The sequence below is a fragment of the Ammospiza nelsoni genome, chromosome 10 (genome assembly GCF_027579445.1).
Source record: "Ammospiza nelsoni isolate bAmmNel1 chromosome 10, bAmmNel1.pri, whole genome shotgun sequence".
Classification (NCBI taxonomy): Eukaryota; Metazoa; Chordata; class Aves; order Passeriformes; family Passerellidae; genus Ammospiza; species Ammospiza nelsoni.
The window spans coordinates 19,332,872-19,353,686 of NC_080642.1; the positions used below are offsets into that span (position 1 = coordinate 19,332,872).

General features: G+C 48.2%; 2 protein-coding genes across 3 annotated transcripts in view; one reads left to right on the forward strand and one right to left on the reverse strand.

The window, feature by feature from the left end:
* Positions 1–504: 504 nt before the first annotated feature.
* On the reverse strand, positions 505–7,234 carry SLC35G2 (solute carrier family 35 member G2). 2 transcript variants are annotated; one of them, XM_059479409.1, is made up of 3 exons: positions 6,752–7,234; positions 2,885–2,958; positions 505–2,187 (listed from the first exon to the last, which is right to left on the reverse strand). In XM_059479409.1, the coding sequence occupies exon 3, from the start codon at positions 2,163–2,165 to the stop codon at positions 936–938; it is 1,230 nt and encodes a 409-aa protein (XP_059335392.1). In that variant the 5' UTR covers positions 2,166–2,187; positions 2,885–2,958; positions 6,752–7,234; the 3' UTR covers positions 505–935. The 2 variants fall into 2 exon arrangements, with proteins under 2 accessions (XP_059335392.1, XP_059335393.1); XM_059479410.1 differs by having other exon boundaries at positions 6,727–6,759.
* A 2,676-nt stretch (positions 7,235–9,910) lies between these two features.
* Positions 9,911–20,815, forward strand: part of STAG1 (STAG1 cohesin complex component) — a 149,680-nt gene continuing 138,775 nt past the window's right edge. The window contains exon 1 of the mRNA XM_059479133.1: positions 9,911–10,061. The gene's annotated coding sequence lies outside the window, so the exon portion shown is untranslated. The remainder of the gene's footprint in view (positions 10,062–20,815) is intronic.

Sequence of the window (20,815 nt, forward strand, 5' to 3'; positions counted from 1 at the left end):
CAGAGCCCATGGACACAGGTGCTGGCCTTTCTCTTTAGAGCCACACATTAGAATGGCCAGGAAAACTATTGGGGCTCATAGAATCCTGGGGCTCTTGGTGAATCTGATGTCTTCCTGAAGTTTTTGGAGCCAAGCACCGTGACAGTCACTGATGCTGCCAAGCTGGTCAGTACAACCATGGCTGCTCACACCTCCATCTCAAATGCATTCTTTTATTTCTCCATTTTTTACGCTCCCTCGGATAATACTCAAAACCTCCTTTAGAAAATATGGTTCCATAGAAGGGGTTTTGGTCTGCTTCAGGGCTAGATCTTTAATCTGTCATGGACCTTATAGTTCCTGGGGACCTGTCACAGCTGTGACACAACTGGAAATTCAGCTTTTGAGGCTCACTTTCCCCCACGGGACATGAGGGCTTCCTGAATTGTTTCAGCCAGAAACGTAGCCACAAAACACAAAAGCTTTACTGACTTCTTTATACACACAGGAAATGCAAGTTTTAGCCACAAAAATTCAGCATTGCTCCATTTAGAATATGACAGCCAAAGCTTAAGAAGCATTACAGAGGAAATGACAATTTGGTTTGACTGTTTTAATGGTTTTGCTGCTCATCTTCCTACTACCACAGTACGCATGAATGAGAGTCACTTTTGAGTCCCTCTGTATTGCTTTATCCAAAGAAGGTCAAGAAGAGCTTGGCCCACATTTCAGTGGGCCAGCCTGTGCTGACTGTGCTACTCTTCTGGGTATGACAGAATGGTTGTGTGCAGCAGAACAAATCCACCTAGCACAGGAGCCTGGAAATACCAACATTGCTACATCAGCTGAGAAGTGAAATGGTAGAGAGAGGGCCTGGCCACCAAGCTTGGACACAGGAATTGAAAGGAGTCACTTCCACATCGTGACAGCCAGAATGAGACATTGAAAACAGACATTCATTTACTGGGCAAATCCACAATCTCCTGATAATCTTGCCTTCTTAATTCCTTCCAGGAAAGCTTATAACACGCAAGGAAAAAAACACTCACCAAAATAAGCATTGCCCCAACTAGATCACAAGTGCCTGGGAAGCTGTGCAGCACGAGCAGCTGCAGGACCATGGCAATGACGATCTCCAGGTGCTGCACAGTGCTCACCAGAGCAGGGTGGAACTTGCCCAGGGCATGGTAGACCCCCAGGAAGGCTGCAGTGGAGCACAGGCAGATGGCAAGGAGATAGCTCCAGGTTTCCCCATCCAGTGGGACGATTGGCTCCTGGAGCAGGAACATGGTGGACACTCCCCACACTGTTCCCGTCCAGCTGAAAGTGAACAGTGCTGTCCACATGCTGATGTTGTCTTTGATGGACCTGTAGATTATCATGGAGAGGGCAGTGGTCAGACCAGCCATGACAGTCATGGTATAGCCAAAAGCTTCTTTCCAGGTGCTCAGCAAAGAGTTTTCCTCCTTAACAATGTTGGGGATCATGACCAGACACACCCCACACACACTGCCCATGACAGTGAGCACGTCTATATAAGCCATTCCTTCATCTATGAGTAGAAAAGCCAGAATGGCACTGAACACCGTGGTGGTGGCCCTCCACATGATGGTCCCATTGCTGGGGGGCACTATGGAGAAGGAGGTGTAGGCACAGGTGATGGAGATGACATTGCAGACCCCATAGAGGAAGAGCCGGAGCCTGTAGCCTTTGGGGCCGAAGGGAGGCTCGTGGTGGTAGCACACAGCAATGAGGGACAGCACCTGCAGCACCGAGCGGATGAAAATCAGCTCCAGAGATGGCACTTTGGAACGGTCAGAAATTAACCTTGTGATCAGAGCCACACAGCCGTGAGCCACGGCAGACCCGAAAAGGACTGCCCACGTTTTCCTGGACTGCAGTACATTTCCTTCAGGAAACTGCTGGGATTCTCCAGCCTCATCAGGTTTTGGCAGTTGTGCTGGCTTGGTGTCTATTGTACCAAAAAAAGTGTTTTCTCTCTTTTTCCCATCACTCAGCAATCTTCTCTTAGGATTATCCTCCATAAATACTCCAGTATCTTCATTAACATCCTCACATGCCTCTTCTCCTGGCTGGGGATAATTAGAGGTGTATTTCACTGTTACTGTGTTGGGATGAATTTTCACTCGCTTTTTGACTGGGTATTTTTGGGAAGACGTATCCATTTCCTTAGAGAAATGCCCTGGTCTTGAGAAAAAAAATTATGGAGATACACTGTTGGTTACTGAATAGTAAAAGATTTATGGATGTAAGCACTTTTAATGTTTACAAGCTATTTTTATCAACCAGCAGCCCATTCTTGGTTTTGCTTGAATTTTTTACTGAGTTACTGCTAAATACCTTTGATGGCTGGGCCATTTGGATCTCCTTAAAAGTCAACCACAGCACTTCACTTTAGTCAACTAATTTTTGAGAATAACATTTTTTGTCATGCATGGTATACATAATGAATTCTAGTATATTCTAATAAGAAAGTTCTCTTGGTAAGCTTTTTACCCTGTGGTTATGCATTATCGTTAATGGCTTGCCAGTGTTACAGGAGATTACAGGAGAGATTTGGCTGGAGGAGATGACAGAGTAACCCAGGGAAATCGGGAGCACGCCCGGGCAAGTCAGCAGTTTGCATCTGGATAACAACACGTCTTTGAACACAACCGTGACAGTGTTAAAGCCTTCTGTCTCCTCGGGAAGGGCCATTTCCCACTACACAAACAGTGCCTGTGATTCCTGCGGGGTGGGGCACTTGTTCAATAAAGGCAGGGGTACGTCATTGAAATGACTGTTCTCACACCATCTGTGCAGAGCCTTCCAAGAGGCAGCAGGAGCAAGGAAACCTTCCCTGCATTCTCTTCACCCCAGCAAATAAAACCTGTGCAGACCTTACCTGTGACAGAGACGTTCGATTCCAAGGCAGAGGGGGAAAGCACCTCTTCATCACCTACATCTTCGATGGGCTATCTAGAAAGAAACAACACTTGCTCTCAGCTACCAGCAGGGAAGGTTACAAACATCTCAGCACAGAAAGTAAAACCCAAGGGAGGCTCAAAGCCCAAACCACTTTAGATGGGGAGAAAGCAATCAGTGGCATCTTGTCAAAACCACTCCTCAGCCATCTCCCGGAATTACTGAGGGAGCTGATCCAAAGAACAAGTGGTGGCTTGTGAGCACAAGGCTCCTGCAGCTCGATAGCAAACCAATCCAGCCTCCCGTGCCTGCTGTGCTGCCCCAGGGGCTGCAGAGGACAGGGAGCCCAGGGGGACCCATCCTCCCTGCCCGGAGCTCCCCGCTCTGGAGCCGAGCCCCGGCAGCAGCAGCAGCAGCAGCTTGGCCTCTGCGCTGGCCCCGCAGGATGGGGACAGACACTCCTTGTCCCCAGGGGGGACAGCAGCGTCCCTGGGGGTCCTGTGCTGCAAGACCACAGCTGCTGGACTGGGCTGAAGGGCAGGACAGCAGATTGGCACGGAGAACACGGGGCTAAAGGCAGTGGTAAAGTGCGGGCAGTAGTTCCTCACAGAAACACTGAAAATACCGCGGCCAGCTTCAGCCTTGGCATTCTCTGTGCTTGTGATCTGTGACAGCCAAGCACTGCCTGCGGCTCCGGCAAATTAATTTACATGAGAATGGGACAGTCTGCCTTTTCCCTCACAGGCTGAGTGTTCATTAACCCCCTGCTACACCCAACTGAGCTGCGGCCGACTCCTGCTCTCCTCGGAGGGGACACGGGCAGGCACCGCTCCCAGCCCTGCAGCAGCACCAGTTTGGACCTGCACAGGTACCAGGGCTGAGGACCCTCTCGAGTCCCCCCGTCACTCAGGAGGCCTTGCCCAGCACCGCTGATCACGTTTTTGTGCTGCAGCCCCGGGGCCAGAGCCCCCCAGCACGGTGAGGAGCATTCCGAGTGTCCATGGGCAGCTTGCTGGGCAAGGAACCTGGGAACGAGCAGATGAACCAGCGAGAGTAAACAGAGCTGGGTACCAGCTGTGCTAGCGGGCACTTCAAACAACACACCAACATCTACCAACACCTGCCAGAAATCTGCCCCAGGCTCACCTGCTACCTTCACTTTTCCTTCAGTTAAACCATTCATTTCCGAATTTTAACATGCAAATGCAAACCGCACCGAGTGAGCCCAGAAAGGCAGTGATTCTCACCTGCACAGCTTTTCCTACCTAGCATTTCATTGTGTTACAATCCACAGTTTTGCCTTGCAGCCTTAAAACAATGAAGACTTTCTTGCTTTAAGGCACAACATACTGGATCGTGAATAAAATAAATGGGAGGAAAAGAAGACAAAAGCGGACAACAGGAATTATTATTAGATTGACAGCAGGCCACTGGGTAAACTCATTAGTTTCCTTAAGAAACAGCTGAGTAAATACTGCAACTGTTCCTGAAAACAAAACCAAAACAGCTCATTTGTTACTATGAGCATACAACAGTAACTTTCTTGGTTCCTGGCTTTAGATTACATTTTCTTTCAACAAATAGTAGCAAATTCAACATAACAGTTTCGAATGTGGCACTGGACCTGTGCAATGTATTCAGGGATCCCTCTGGAGGAAAACAATAGATGGTGAGCCTGTAGCTCAAAATGGCTGTTCTGCACAGAGCTGCTCAGCTGGGAACCAGAACACTTGGGAGTCTGGAAAGTGGAAGGGCAAACACGTGTGAAAGGCAGGAGATGGGAAGTAATAAAGAACAAAAAAATAAATAACAGGAATGCTTAGCCCAAATTTTCATTTTCCCAACTGAATACTGAGTGTATGACAGATGTGATGCCAATCCTCCCACAGTACATTTGTTTGTAGTCTTTGGTGACCTCACTTCTTAACCAGTGAGATTTTCTATGGCGACTGAGTTTAGGGCATATCCCAGATCCATTATGTGTGTCCCTGACACAAATTTAAAATAGACAGAAATCAGCACAGCCTATACAGACAACTTGCTACTACTCTTTCTGCTCATGCCTTTTGTGGAAATGACATGAACTTTTTATTTTTCCTTCATATCTGGAAACTTAACGTGGCTTATTTGCATTTTCTATTAAAAACACAAGTTGATTTCGAATCAAGTTTAATACAAGGCTGAAGATGAAGCACTATGCAAAAATTCTCAAGTTACATAACAAACATTCCCAATTCTGCCTGGGACACTCATTTAATTTACCAGCTCATTGAAATCACTGACTGCAAAGTGTGAACCCTGTTTTCCCTGGGGGAACAAATAACAAATGGAGATGAAATAAATGGCACAGATCACTGATAGAATACAAACCATTATTTCTTTTAGAAGAAAAAATCCTGAATACTCCCCTCCCTCCTTTCCTCAACCACTGCAAGTGCTGGTTAGCCAGGTACAAATGGTGATTAGCTGCCCCCTGACTGCAGGGGGTGGGAGCCTGAACTCTCCTCCTGTGCCTGAAGGAATGAGGGCTTTGAGGTCTGGTGATCCTAACCACCAATCTCGAATAAACTCACAAAACAAATTTCTCTGATCTTCTGCCAATTTGGTTAAAGTCAGTCAGGCTACTGAAGTGTTATTATGGAAGACTCAAATATGTGGCAATTCCAGGCAGGGATATGGAGTTGGGAATAAGTCAGCTACCCCTGCTTTCTGAAAGACAGGCTCCATAGGAATGCTCCTTTGCCTCTTCTGTGGAAAATTCCCCAATCCTGACCAGATCAGGCTGAAACTACCAGAGGGCTGTGAGCAGTCTCTACAGGATAACTACAGACTGACAATTCTCCCTGAACATCACACAATGAAAGACCCACCCAGCCACCCCTGGAAACCCACGGAACTGACTGAACTCGTGCCACCTTCTCTAAGCACATGTGTGCACTGACTTCCCAGCATAAGGGATTTTGTTTTGATTCCTTATCAGGTGCAGGAAAATCTCCTGAAGTCCTGTTTCAGCACTATTAAACCACCTGGAGATCTTAAGTGTTTCATACTTCAGGCAACTGCACATGCCAAGGGATCTACACTCAGGTGGTGTACAAGTACCTTTATCTTTTTAGCCAGATTGACATAAATCAATTTGATTAAAAATACATTCCAAGAAACTCAAGTCTTTATTAAAATTTAATGAATAGCAAAAGGTATTTAAGAAAATGAAGAAGCAATTACATGAAAGGAGTTTTCAGCACTTAAGCACAAGAGCAAGCATTATACACAAACCAACAAACCAGTATCCCGTGTCTTCAAATTAATTGAGTTACATCCAGCAGCACTGCCTGAAGGAAGAGCCAGTACAACCTTCACTGAATACAAATACAAACCCTACACTGAAGTCCCATGAGTTGTCAGTACATTTCTGATAATATTTTGCTACCCAAAAAACAACCTCTATTTGTGCTAGCTCACTGAAGCAACCTCATTTGATGGGATATACCTTTAATCCTACTTGCTTTCTCTATACTCTTGCTGAATATGGGCTCCATCTGCAGCCATTTCCATGAAAAAGTACTATTTTCTAATTTCTCCATTCATGCCTGTTGCCTGCTGCGGCTCCTATCTCTGCAGCATGAACACTTGTACCAAGTGATTTTGAGAGAACAGCCACTTTGACTGCAAACTTCCCATTCCAAAAACCCTTATCTGAGCAAACCCCTTCAGATAGCAATTCCAGGCACAGGGGAAAGAACAGAGAATTCACTAACGCTGAAATACAGCACAGCAAAACAGCTCGGTTAGATGTAAGAAAGGTTTTAAGAGGTACATTACAATGGAGTGAAGCACGAGACGGCACCTTCGGTCCATGGCAGCAGATGACAGGTCGAGATTAGAGATCCCTCACTCACTGCTTTGGATCCTCTCCCATCAATCTGCGCCCCCCGTTAGCCAGCGGTGCGTGCGGGGCGTGCAGGAGGGGACAGTCGCCCGCAAAGCGACCGAGCTCGGGAGCGCTGCGAGGAGGGCGGCACCAATCCCGATGGCAACTGTCGCCGATAAGAAGGCACTCGTCAGAGGACGCGGGGCGTCTCCATGGGAACCCCGGCGCGGCTGCAGGAAGCCCCTCCGGGCAGGAGCGGGCGGAGGGCGGCGGCTGCCCGGGCTCGGTCCCCGCCGTGCCGCGCCCTCCGTGACCGCCCCCGCCGTGGCGGAGAGCGCGGGCCCCGCTGGGCCCCAGGCACATCACTGCCAGGCACATCACTGCCACCGCCCCGGCGCCGGGGGCGCGCCCGCCGAGGCACGGCCGCTGGCTGGGGAGGCGCTCCGGCCAGGCTGGGCCCTCGCCCCTGTTCTGTCGCGACAGTCAGGACCTCCTTCCCCCACCCGTGTCCCTGTCCCCGCCGCTTCACTGTGCCCGAGTCTGTGCCCTGCCCCCTCTCTGTCGTGACAGACACCCCCGCCGCGGTGCCCGTGTCCCCGCCGGCTCTGTCGCGACAGTCGCCCCCCGCCGGGCGGTGTTTGCGGGCACGCGGCGCACGCGCGGCCGTTTCCGCGCGAAAGACGTTTTCCCGCGTGCCGCGCGCGCCGGGGCGGGGCCGCTTCCCCTCGTTCCCGCCCCTTCCTCTGCGCGGCGCGGTCGCGCGGCGGCGCGGGACCGGGCGCGCGCGGTGCGGCGGCGCGGGCGGCAGGGGGCGCTGCGCGCCCGGCGCGCGGGGCGGCTGCGCCGTGGCGGGTCGGAAATGCCGCCAGGTGGCGGTTTAGGATCGCGGCCCCGCTGAGCCCCGCGCGGGCCCCGCCAGCGCCGCCGCCCCGGCCCCGGCCCGCGCCCGCCGGACCCCGCGCGCCGCCGCCGCTCCCGCAGCGCTCCCGGGGCGCTCCCGGGGCGCCGCCGCGGCGCGGCCCGAGGTGAGCGCGGCGCGCGGGGAGGGAGCGCGCGGGAGGCGCCGATCCAAGATGGAGGCGCGAGGGGCGGGGGCAGCGGGGCCGGGGCCGCTCGCTCGCTCGCTCGGTCTCCGCGGCGGCCGGGCCGGGAGCGGGCGCTGCCCGTGCGAGGAGAGAGGAGAAGGGGAGGGGAGGGAAGAGGAGGCGGCGCGGGGCGGGGCGGCTCCTGCCGGAGCAACGGGTCCCCCGGGCGCGGCGCTCTTCGCCGCCATCTCATTGTCCCCGCCGGGGCTTTGCCGGGGGCGCGGGGCCGAGCCGGGCCGGCCTCCCCCGCCGACGGGCCTGCGCCCCGCTCCGGGTGGTGGCGGCCGCGGCGGGCCTGTGGGGGCGACGGGGGATGCTCGGGAGGAGCGGGGGTGGCGCTTCCGCCGCGCGGGGCTCGGTGGCGGCGGCCCCCGGCCGGCCCCGGGCGGCGGCGGAGGAGGGAAAGTTCCGGGAGCCGGTGGGCGGCCCGACCCGCCTTTGGCCCGGCCCGGCCCGGCCCGCCGCCGGGACCCAGCCCACGGGAGCGCCCGGGCCGCTCGAGCGCCTGGCCGGGATCCAGGGGGGCCAGGCCGGGGGGCAGCCCCGGGGCCGGGGACCCCCGCCCGCCGCTCCTGTTGCTCATCCCCGAGTTTCCAGTGCGGTGGCACCGGGGCGAGCGGTCGCCCCTCGGCCGGCCCGGGGGACAGAACCGTGTCACGCAGCCGTGGGGCTGCCCCGTGCTTCAAATGGGAAAAGCAGCGCGCCGAGCCCCGGGGATGGCGGGAGCGGAGCCGGGATCCGGCGATCCGCGACCCCGGGAGCAGCCAAGTGCAGGCAGTGCCTTGTGGCCGGGGCTGCGAGCGGGGGGAGGCACAAAACCGGGCTGGGGTCCTGCCCTGTTGGGCTCAGACACAGCAAAGGTTGTGCTTGGAGCAGTGGAAGGCTTCGGTGCTGGGTGGTGGTCACTTGGCCCATCATGTTTAGTGGTGGACAGCTGCACTCTGCTTCCCTGTGTTCCTGGGATGGAACAGGGAGTGTGAGCAGTGGCTGGGAGGAAGCGTGACTTGGGAGAAAGAAAATAGTTGTAGTATCCATGGAGAAACTTAAAGGGACATGACTGCCAATACCAGTGTCAAAAACTTAGTTTCTGGGAAGACAGTGTGAGTTTAATTAAACTGAATTGAGTTGCTTTGTAAGTATTGATTATTTCAGTGGCATTTCACACAATTTTGTAGCTGTGTAGAGTTAGTCTAGTGAAAGCCTCAATTGTTGACGTTGCTGAGGAATGAAAAACCTTCTCCAGATCACACCACCAATGCAACTGTTATTAAACTGTGTCCTGTGTTTGGTGGGATAAATGACATTAATATTTGGGTTCAGCAACGTTTCCATATTATTACACTAGTGAAAAAGGAGAGGTGTGAGAGAAGGATCCATGCAAATTCTTTGGATCCAGAGCAGTTTGGTCTTGCCTAGTGCTATAGCAAGGTTATTTGATGAGTGTTTGTGCAGTGTAACCCATCCACCCCTAAAGAAATCACTGGGCCACAAGGCAGTGTGCAGGTTGTCTGTCAAAAGGTGTTCTGACCATGTGAAGAAGTTCTTCCTGTTACAAAATTAGAAGCCAGTTTGTTCTTTCTTTATGATTTTTTTTTCTTTCTGACTCAACTGTGATGACTTTTTGTTGGAAAGCTTGAGAAAATACACATAGGGGTGCAGAGGGTTTTGAAATGACACACTAACCCGTGATGCAGCAGGATTTCCTTGTGAGCAGGAGCTGACTTCAGGGTTGTGATTAATCTGAGAGGATGTAACTGGTACTGGCTGCTCAACAGAGAGTGTGCAGTTGAAATTCTGTGTTGCTGCTGCAGATGGACACATGGATTTACATCAGTGAGAGTGGGTAGTGGGAATAAAGCTGGGTGAACAATTAATGCCAGTTCTGGAGGTTGAGAGCACTTCATCCATCTAGACCCCCGGTGTCCAGGGGACTGCAGTCCACAGCCTCTGGTGCTTCCTAACATTTCACCAAGTGCTGGAGGTGACTGGTTCACTGAGGGCCAGCATTTCTGGCCAAATGTCTCAGCCAGGATGCTGTGGTCTGAAGTTGTGAGGGCAGCTGGAACCCTGCTCCTGGAGCCCTGTGCCTGGGGTCTCTGAGCTTGTCACCTCCTGTCCCTGTCCGCAGCCTGCCCTTCATGGTGTGCAGACTTGGACGTGGCTTCTTCTGCAACTGCAGTGCACTTTGGAGAGTGGAGAAGGTTTGTGAACAATGTTATAGCTCATACTTGGATGCAATGACAAAATTTGTTCCTTGGGGTAGTCAGAAACTCAGCAAGTGAATATTTTTCATTTGAAAGAACAAAATGTACCTCAAGTTTGTGCTGGTGACTGTGGAATCTCTCATTTCTTTCTCTTGGTTGTAAAGACATGTCCTGGTACAAGTTGGCTAAATACTGGTAATTTAAATAACATTTTAGTGGGCAAGTGAGCCCATAGAAGTGTAAGGATGCAGTGAGAGAAATGCTGAATTGTGATGACTTTCTAAGAAGAGTCCATTTAGTGGGATGAGAACATGCCTTTATGGTAATATTGTGGTTTGTTTGCTGGTAATGTGCACAAAAGCCTCTCACACCCTGCTGAGAATTCCAGAGTGCCAGATCTGTAATTACCACAAGACATACTGAAAGAGGCAAACTCTGCTGAAGTTGTGCAGGGATGTGAAAGCCAGAATTCCTCTGCAGCACTGCTGAGTGGGTGATTGGCCTCTCTGGGATCTCCCTGTGCTGCACCTTGGAGTTCTGGGATGAGGCTCTGGCTTTTGCTTGGAGTCAGACCCAGAAGGTGATGCTGAATCTGGTGCCAAGATAAGGAAATGCCTTATCTCAATCTGCTCTGTTGACTTCAGGACTTAAAATGCCAGCCCATGTCTGCAAGATACTTCCTGCTTTCTTAAAGTTTTGGGGGTTTACTTGTAGTCACTCTCATTTACCAGTGGAGCTCTGAAGCTCCAGTTGCAGATTGTCATCTCTGGCTTACAAAGCCACTGTGTGTGCTCATTTGGCTAAAAACAGAAAGGACTAGAGTTGGTTTTTGTTCTTGGAGAAGAAAGGGAAATCCTACAAGGTGTTGAGTTCATGAGCTGATAATTGTTTTGTTGTTTCTGCCCACGGCATCCAGGGATATGCAGTATTTTGCTTTTCCATAGTGATGTAGTTTTGTTGGTTTGGGTGTTCAATATGTGATCAGAACACAGAAACCTATTTCTTTGTTCCCTTAGAAAATATGTGGTTTAGAGAGTGTTATTATGACCTCTTGCAACTTTTCAGTCTGAAAAACACTTCCAAAAATAAGTGTTGTTTTGTGAAGGTGCACTCTGATTTTTTTTAAAGGCAGACCTCACCTTCAGGGTTAAGGGAAGGAACTGCAGAGGGAATGTTGTCCTTAGTTGTGATTTTGTAGCAATGTGCTAATTTAATTTCTGAGATGTCCTGTTGGAAGTCTGACTGTAGGCAATGGTTGCAGTATTTTGTGTCACTGAGGGAACACCCAGGAGCTCAGGTGCTCTCCCTGTGGTTTGAAAGATCCCTGCTCCTGGCTTTGCCAGCTTTGCCACATTTCCTCATTTGCATCCCTGCAGGCATTTTTAGTTTGGAAAATGCTTTTAAATAATAACAGTGTGCTTGAGATAGCAGGATGCCTCCAACAAGATCCGTCAGGGCCCAAAGTGTCATCTGTGTCCTGTTCTGAGCTGTAGGTGTGACCTGGACTTGGTAAATTTGGTAACTCTGCCTTAATTTTGGAAAATCTGTGGAGTAAATGCCTATTTATAACTGCAGGTAATTCCATATGAAGTACAAGGAGTGAGATAGAAGGTTTTCATGCCTTCAGGCCCCTGACTTTGGTGGGTGCTGCTCTCTGTGCCCAGAGCTGGGAGCACTGGCTGGCCAAAGCTACCAGCACCTGGTCCCTGAGCTGCTGCTCATCCTGCCCAGAGGGAATTTGGGTCTTAAAGGACACAAAAAGGCTGCACATGGTGTGGTGGGACAGGCTCTCAGCCACAGTTGTCAGCATTATCAGACATGAGAGTGGGAGTGTGTTGTGAGCTCCAGTCACACAGTTATTAATCATTTATTTCACAATTAGGAGCAGAAGGTGGAATTCTTAAGCCTGTCCCCCTTCAGCTGGAGGGCAGGCTGTTTCAGGTGGTTCCCAAAGTAATGTTTTACTAGAAAGCAGCGTGAGGGAACATCCAGCCAACTGTTCCTTGCTGTGCAAAGTTTCAGCAGCAGATATGTTATTTATTCTATAAATAAATCTAGTGAGTTTATATTCTGTAACTCTACAAATAGCAGACTTGTATTATATTGGCAGATTAGCTGAATGAAAGCAGTGTTGACAGATTGTTCAGCTCATAGGAAAAAGGTATTTCTTTGGAGAGTTACTTAGGGATTATCCTGTGTGTCAGAAATGTTTCTAAATGTCAACTATTTTTCTACAATAAAATAATAAAAATCAAACCAATTAATCTTGAATACATTTTGAAGTATTACAGCCTACCATGTGGAGGTGTTTTTTCAAACCAAAATCCAATAACAAGCTGAGTATCTGTTTGCTCTCCCCCACATGAGGGTTTCTCTCTCTCCTTTTAGGGTTAGAATCCCCAAGGACCTGGAAGATACCAACATGTTTGTGTTTATAAGTGGAAAATGAAGCTTCATTTGCCAACGGGTAATGAATTCCACCTTAAGTGCATGCTCAGTGTGCCAGTTTTGCATTGTTAATTTCTGGATCTGTTCATTCAGACCACATGAGCTGTTGCTGCCAGTGGAATTGCTCAAGATGGTTGAGCTGCTCTGCCAGGCAGCCTCAGCTGAGAGGAATCTGTGTCTCCACAGCTGTACAGCTCTCCCTTCCCTTTGTGCTGCTGCTGCCTTGACCTTACCTGGAGCTCAATTCCCCACCTGGAATTCAAACTGCTCTGCTTGGTAGGGAGGTGTTTCTGCCCAGTGAGTGAATCCAGTCAGGCTGTCAGAGTCAGAGGTGATAGAGCTGATCCAAGGTCAGTGGCAGGAATACTTCTGAGGAAAAATGGTCCTGGAGATGGGAATCCAGCTGAGAGTTTCAGGTTGGCCCAGCTGCGCTGGCTGTGGGTGTTGAGCTTGGAGCCCATTGCTCTGTGCACAGCTGGGATTCTGTGGGTGACTCTGACCCCCCTGAGTGCCCCTGCCAGCTCTGCTCTCTGCAGCCTTTGTGCTTCCCTTCCTCGGGCTGCTCCTGCCCTGCCAGAGCAGCCTGGAGCCATCAGCACCTTGCTGGCATTCTGTTCCACATGGAAGGGTCCCAGCGCGGCCTGCAGCTCACTCATGGTGTCATGGGCTTGTTTGGGTTGGAAGGGACCTCACAGATCACCTTGGGGACTCCTGGTGCCCTGCATTCCTGGGACTCCCCTGGGCCTCCTGTCAGGGATGAGCCCTTGGTTTGCTCTTTGTCTCCTGTCTCCCCACCAGGTAACCTGTCCCTGCAAGGGCTCCTGTTGCCATGGCAGCCTCATCTCTTTAAGGGCCTTTTCTGAAGAATCTTGTTAAATGTCTCTTGGAAATTAAAGCAGCCTTTGTCAAGTACAGTCCACTGGTGTAAGGGAGGCCTTGTGAGAAATCCTGTAGATTTGTGGAATTTGACTTTTTTATACAAAAGGAAGGTTGATTTTCCTGTCTGAATGCTGTAGTTTATTTAGTTGCCTGCAGGTCTATTTTCTAGAATGGTTTCTACTAAATTAGGCTCACTAGACTAACAGAGTGTTAGCTGAGAGAGTAAACATAACTATAAATTATGTTCAAGAGTAAGCACTGCTTCAAGCAGTAGAATTTTATTTTGAAGGCTGCTTTTTTCTGGTTCACTTATGTGGCTTCTTTGGTGTCTGATAGTTTTGTTTTCCCCACATCCTTACTTTATTAGGACATTGCTTGTGGGAGAGAAGTTAAACATCTCTCTTCTAAGAAATTAATATTTTTAACAATAGAGAGGTACTTACATATTTTGGGATCCCTGTTTTCCTGAGTTCAGTGGAAATGGGTCCATGCACTGATAATTATTGATAGTGGACATGGAGAAAAGGACAGAGAGAAGGAATATACCCAGGGTACTCTCCTGTGGGCCTGTTCCTGTTGGCTACTAGGCTGAAACAAACCCAAACAAATGGTTGCAGTGATACTGTAAAACAAATAATGTAGCACAGGAGTGCGACTCAGCGCTGCACAGATCATCCTTGCGCACAGAGCTGAGACTGGAGGGGCTGCCTGCCTTTGGCTGCCTCCAAACTGTGCTCAGCCATCTGTAACCTTTGTGCCCTGCTCCACAGAGTGCCTGGGAATGGCAGTGAGAGTGCAGGAGAGCTCCAGCTTTGGGTACTCTGCCCTTTGAGTCTCAGATCCTGGCTTGTTTATTCTTTGCCTCCTTTCAGTTCCTCCATCCCAGTGTTTTCCTTAAGCTCTTTGATGCATTTTCTGTTTTAGCACTAGCTGATTGTTCTGCTTGTATTTACATAAATCAAATAGAATTCACCTATAATGTGTCCTTTCCCATTCCTCTGAGAGGGGTCAGTGCAGCTGATCAGAGGACATTGCATAATTTCTGTGGGTTTGTGCATCTGTTTTGCTCCCCAAGTCAGAGGAGTGATTTTTTTTTCTTTCCTTTTTTTAATATCTTTTGTTTCTGTAAGCTCCATTTGCAACAGTTTTCTCTGACAAAGCAGTAAGATGAAACTGAAATTTAATTCCTGTTTCAAAATGATCTGGGGAAGTTTTGAATACTAATTAGTGTGCTGCTTTACAAGATACTGGACATGCTCAGAACCTGGAGAGGTGTGTTTAGGTATTGAGCTGTTGCACTTAATTTTTTTCCCAAAAGCAACCAGAGAAGCTGCTTCATTTTACTTTGCAAGGGAAAGTTTTTACACACTCAAGTTCATGTTGGTGGAACTACAAAGCACCAGCATCAAGGACAGAAAGCACTGCTGTGGGGGCTTATGCAAATCCTATTGCCTGACCAGGTAATGAATTTCTTCTCTTGGAGGTAAATGTTTGTGAATGCCAGAGCCATTAGAGCTGGGAGGAGCCTTTCCTATTGGTATGCCTCACTTTTCTGATTTCTCATTGCTGGTTGTTGCTTCAGAGCTGTAGGTGCCCTGGTGGAAAGCTGAGAATGAAAGGCAGAGGCTGAGAGATGAGGCTGAGGGATAGGAATCAAGGCGAGCAAAGTGTCACATTGAGGGGTGCAGGGAGGAGTTGCCACTGTAGCTGCCGTTATTCCCTGGACATTTTGTTTCCCCAAGGCAAGTGTATTGTTACAAAACTGCTAAGGTTTAAATGTGTATCCTTTTCTAAACTTTCAGAGTATTTTCTGGGTGATCTCTGCCATAGAGAATTGCCAGGCCTTTTGCAAGAGTGTGCCATTCATCAGCACCCTCCATTGCATTCATTGCAGGACTTGGAGCCCCTGTGCCATGGCAGGAGGTGCCCACCAGCATTTTCTGCAGTAAATTCTAAGCTATTGGCAGGGTATGTCACTAACACAGTTTTATTGTGAAATTCACAGCTGAGAATAACCTTTCACATCTTCCTCGCCCATAAATTTTTGGCAGTCAGCTCCTTTGTTGTCTGTCCCTCAAAGAACTTCCTTGACCTGAAGCCATGCTTTGATAACACCCACAGCCAGGGCTGGGCTATTGTGTCTGCTTGTCCTGGAGGCCACGTGTTGCTCCTCTTTGTAACTGTGCTTGCATTCATGCCCATGTCAAAAGAGAATGACTTGGTGTGGCACTGGTCACAAAAAGCATTCAGCATGTGGGACAGGCAGCTCTGATTTGTAGTTCCTCAGTTCTGATCTCTTCACCCACAGGCTTGGTCAATGACAAGCAGCAGCAGCAGCCTGTGGAGTGTCACAGAGTGCCACTGCAGTTATTTATGCTGCTGGAATCCTGAGCCTGTGTGCAGGTTCACTGCTGCTGGCAGAAGTGAGCCTGACACAGGGAAGAGCTGCTGGAACTGAGCTGTCATGGAACAATTACATAATTAAAGAGCATGGGAGTGTACCAAAGCAGTGACTTCCAGCTTTTCAGGAGAAATAAATTCATGGTGAGCTCTCTGCACCAAATGAGGTGTCAGGGGTGAGAGGAACAGGCTGTTCCTGGCACCTGATGTGGCAGCTGGTACAGAAAGTGGTGCTGTGCAAAGTAACTGCAGCTCCTCAAGTGGCTTGTTTTATATATCTGTATAAGAAAGGTGCCTTTTTAATCTCTGGACAAGCTCTTGCTGGTGTTGGTGGCATGCCAGGCTCTTTGAAGGAAGACCCAAGAGCAGCAGGAGTGGCTTGAGGCAGTGTAGGAACTGTCCTGCCCTTCCTGTGGCTCCTGCCTCTGATGCTGCAGTCAGAGCTCCCTGAAATGGGGCCTGGGCTGGGAAGACAGAAAGCTGTGGGGAAGGAAGGGAAGAACGTGCTGGTAGAAGGCTAGAAATGATCTGAATATCATCTTACATTCACCACACTTGCCTATTAATAGCCAACAAAGAACAAAAATTTAATACACAGGGCAGCCTCATTTTTATTATTTTTCCTTGGCTGTAAGCTCAGGCAGTTTGGGACTTGGTTGCTGGGGATTTTTTTTTTAATCCCCAAGGGGAATGTTGGTTTTTCCATTGTTGTAGATGGCTCAGATGAGCACGCCTGTGGTTGAGATGGGTTTTGTTAGGCAGTTACTCCCATCTAATTTCAAATAACACGTGCCTTTGACAAATCAACTGTCTGGACTGGAAATTCCTGTGTTTTTAGCTGCAGATTGGTTGTTTTTGTGGTGTTCCAAAAAAACTTATTCAGATTGATGTTTGAGTATGAGATTAAGGTGGGGTGTTCTTTTGGTTTGAATATGAGATCAAGGTGGGGTGTTATTTTGGTTTTTGTTTGGTTTTGTGTTTTTGGTTTTTGGTGGGTTGTTTTTTGGTTTTTTTTCTGTTTGTTTGGGTTTTTTGTTTGTTTGTTTGGTTTTTTGGTTTGGATTGGTTTGGTTTTTTAGGTGTGGTAAATATATCTTCTTCTAAGGATTTCAGTGGGTAATTCCTGCTGAGTTTTCATGCTTCAGGGTAAAGGCCAGTGGCTTTAATGAGATCCTTGTTTCTCAGTTGTTAAAAAAAATCCACATTGCTTGATCATTTTATAATTGTCTGCAAAACAGTGAGTGGCAGCTTGGTTTGACTGGGATATTTCTTTCTTGCAGATTTTGTAGTTGTGCAGGTTTTGCATAGGAGCATTTTGTGTGTGCCACACAGAGAGTAACCTTCACTGCATCCTCCCGGCTCTGGGAAGGACAGGAGTTTGACAGACATCAGTCTGCTGCTTGTGAGCAGAAGCCATTCCTGAGCACCAGACTGTGTGAGGCACAAATCCCCAGGTTTGGAAAGGAGGCTTTGATTTTTTGGTCTCTTGCCATAAAGTTGCCAAAAGGTGGAACTTGTCAGTCAGGTGTCTTTTGTGCTGTATCCTTGTTTCCTCCAAAGCAGGCAAGTCACTGAGGGCTCAGATAAGGAACAAATGTTTTTCCTACCTTTGTTTAGGAGAGAACATTTATTTTGGATGAAATCTTCCAGAGGAACTTGAGCAGATACTGGATGGGGAGATCAGTAAAGCCAGCAGGATATAACAACATCGTGTGCTTGGCCAGTTGAGGATGTCACAGTGAATACAAAATAAGGGAGCAAAGTCTTGGGCTTTTAAGCTGGCCAGGAGCTGACTGGTGGTGTTGAGGTCAGAGCTGCTGGTGCTGTTGCGTTCTGAGGATGCACCTACAGAGTGTGGGCACACAGTTTGTGGTGATTGGGATGGGGCTGGCCAAAACCTCATCCCCAGTGGGCACAGCTGTGAGCAGCAGGTGAGCAGCACTGACAGCAATGAGCCAGGGAGTGCCCAGGGGCACTGACCAACCACCAAAGGGAACAGAGGGCACACAGGGGCAGTGCATCAACAGGAGGGGATAAAAGGTTGGGCCAAAGAACAAGGAGGGCCAGTGCTTGCGGCCTTCTGAGGTGATGGGATGTTACTGTGTATGGGCTGATGCCTGAAGCTTTCTCATGTGGAGTTACTGTGTCTGGGTGTGTGCTTAAAGCTTTCTGAAATTGTGGGGTGACACTCTGTATTGTGACCATCTCAACTGTGACATGGGCTGTGACAACAGTGTCTCAGTTTGGCTGCAATCCCAGCTGGAAGGTTCCTGTCCTTGGTCACTTGTTATGTGAATGTCCATGTTCTCACCACTGGAACCAGTGGCTCTAATACCGTTTTACCCCTTAAATTTTTTTTTACCCCAATCATATGTGATGGGAAAAATTGACACCACCCTGCCCCCATCATGTTCTTTTCCTTGCAGTATTTTTTCCTTACTCTGCAGCTGATAAGAACTTTTCCTGTATTACCAGCAGAGATTTAACCTTGCAGTATGATTTCTTGAAGACCACTACCCAAAATGTTGTAGTGGTTAATGGTTTCCTAAAATACCTGCTGCTTTCCTGTCCTCTACCCCTGACTTTCAAGCAGGAGTTTTCTATTATTTAGTTCTATAATTATTCTCCTTTAAGAACAGTAGATCGCTTTTGAAGAATTGCAAAGCATTCATCACTTACACATCTCCATCCTCTGACTGGAATGTGCTGTGTTATGAGAATAGATGCTAGAAAGACTTTTACTGTTGTGGTTTTATTTAATGAAAGAACTGGTATTGGAGTGTGTTTTTCTCTAATTCTTTTATTTGAAATTTTTTCACTGATTTGTTTTGTGCTTTGCTGGAATCTCTAGGGTCACAGCTCTTAAGTCCAAAATCATATTGCTTTTACATCCATTAAGGGATATTAAAGCTGTAGACCTCTGTGCAGTCTTGTGTTTTACTGGAACAGTGGATTTGTACTAGGATGGTTATTTATTTACTTTTACTTTTGTGGATCTTCCTGGGCTTTCTTTGTTCCCAAAAGAACACAGAACAAAAAACCCAAACCCAACAAAAAAACAACGGAGAGAGAGCTTGAGTTAATCCCTTTGTCTGTCTTGGGGTTCAACAATTTACAGTATTCTTGGGAGCTGCTTGTCTAATCTCTTAGTTGCTGGAAATTTCACTGCATTTCCTAAGCAACTTATTCCAGTGCTGTATATTCTTACTGACTGGTTTGTTTCCAGTGTTTAAGTGACACATTTTGCAGTTAACTTTTAGGTTTTATTTCGTCATAGTGAGCTATTTCTGCTCTACCTCAATATCCATGAGCTGTCATTTTTTTTCTCCTTGAGCTCTAACACAACTTGTATCTTTGAGTTTCTCAGTGTTTTCTTCTACCTCTGGTTTTCTAGTCCTCTGACCCAGCTTACAGATTTGTTGAGTCTCTCCTGTCAGTTCATATCTCAAAGTCTGGGCCTCCAAACTGGGCACTCTGTTCTGATGCTGATGATCTAGTGGTGCAAGGTGGATTGTTATTTATTTATTTATTTATTTATTTATTTATTTTATATATTGTGATGAGCTCATCACAAGAGTCCCTTGCTCTTCCCTCATCCTTTTGCTTGTTATTAAATATGGAGGGCTTTGCAGGCCATCCCAAGGGCTGAGAATCTGCCTCAGCCTGTGCTTGGGTATCTGGAGTCACTCTGGATTTCTGTCACCGAGGGCCACGGTCACCCTTGTCACAAAGGGAGGGATGGCACCTGCGTGGGGAGGGTTTGTCGCTGGTGAAACAGATGGGTATGGGCCTGTGACAGGGCCAGCCTCCCCTGTGTGGTTGGCAGGGGCTGCAGCACCAGCACAGCATCAATCCCTGGCTGAGATGGCAGCAGAGAGGAGCCCAGGCTCTGCCCCTGCTCCTGGGGAGGAGCTCTGCCTGGTGCTCTGCCTGTGCTGTCATTTCATCAGCTGCAGCCTTCAATATTCATGAAGAGCTCTGAAGAAAGAGGCTGCCTTGTTTGTTCAGCATCAAGCTGCTGGAAGCATACATGGAACATTGGTTTCTCCACATCCTTTGATTTCAAGTGCTGCTTTTTTGTTATTATAAAATGGTACAAGTCTTCATGATGACTTTGACAATACAGAAGGAAGACTTGTTTTTTTTTGTTTTTTTGGGTTTTTTTTGTGGTAAAAGTATAACAGCAGCTGTAAGAGGAAAATCTGGGAAAGAAAATTAAAATATGCTAAAAAAGTTAAAAAGGGATACATTTAATGTGAATGTAATCTGTGTGTTTCACAGACTTGCCCTAAAATTTTCCCAGGAAACAGTTGTCTTACAGCATGGACAGCATTTGCAGCTTTTGTTTCTTCCAAACTGTAGGTACATTTTTGTACCAAGCAGAGATGTTTTGAGCTTTGAAACCAGTCTTCTAGTTAGTACATCATTAGCAACATTTATTTATTTTCTGTTTGTATCCTGGATTCCTCATATCACAGCATTTGTTTCTTATCAGTTTATAATTTTCAGGGAATAGTTTCAGACAGATCTGCTTTGGTGCTCTACTGGTTTAAGTGCATTAAGATTTGGAACCAGGATTTTACTCCTTGTTTGCTATTTTTGAAATTGCCTTTTGCTGTGTTTTACAAGCTAATTTGTCATAGGGCTATATTGGTAGAGGTGGGATGAAAATTCAAAATTGATGAATTTATAAGTAAATAAATTGAACTAGGTTGTACTTTCTAGGCTTTACTGAATTTTATTCACTTAGCTTTATATTGATGAATGTACCTCATCTTTTTTTTGAAGTGCTTTTTTTATCCTCAGTTAGTGCTTTCCCAGCTCTTTTTTAGGTGACAGGCTATCACCTTTGCTGGCCTCCTGTCACCCCCAAGTGTCTCCATTTGACTGATGAGCCTCTGTCCCCTCACCATTGTCCCTGCTCCCTCCAGGGGCAGTTTGGCTCCTGCTGGAGCACAGAGTCGTGTGCCTGGCTGGGGATTGTTCCTGGCCATGCCCTGGGGAGGGGACAAGTGCCCCGTGCA

Bases quoted from the DNA above. Each gene is read 5' to 3' on its own strand.
- SLC35G2 (XM_059479409.1), bottom strand. From the start codon at position 2,165: ATGGATACGTCTTCCCAAAAATACCCAGTCAAAAAGCGAGTGAAAATT.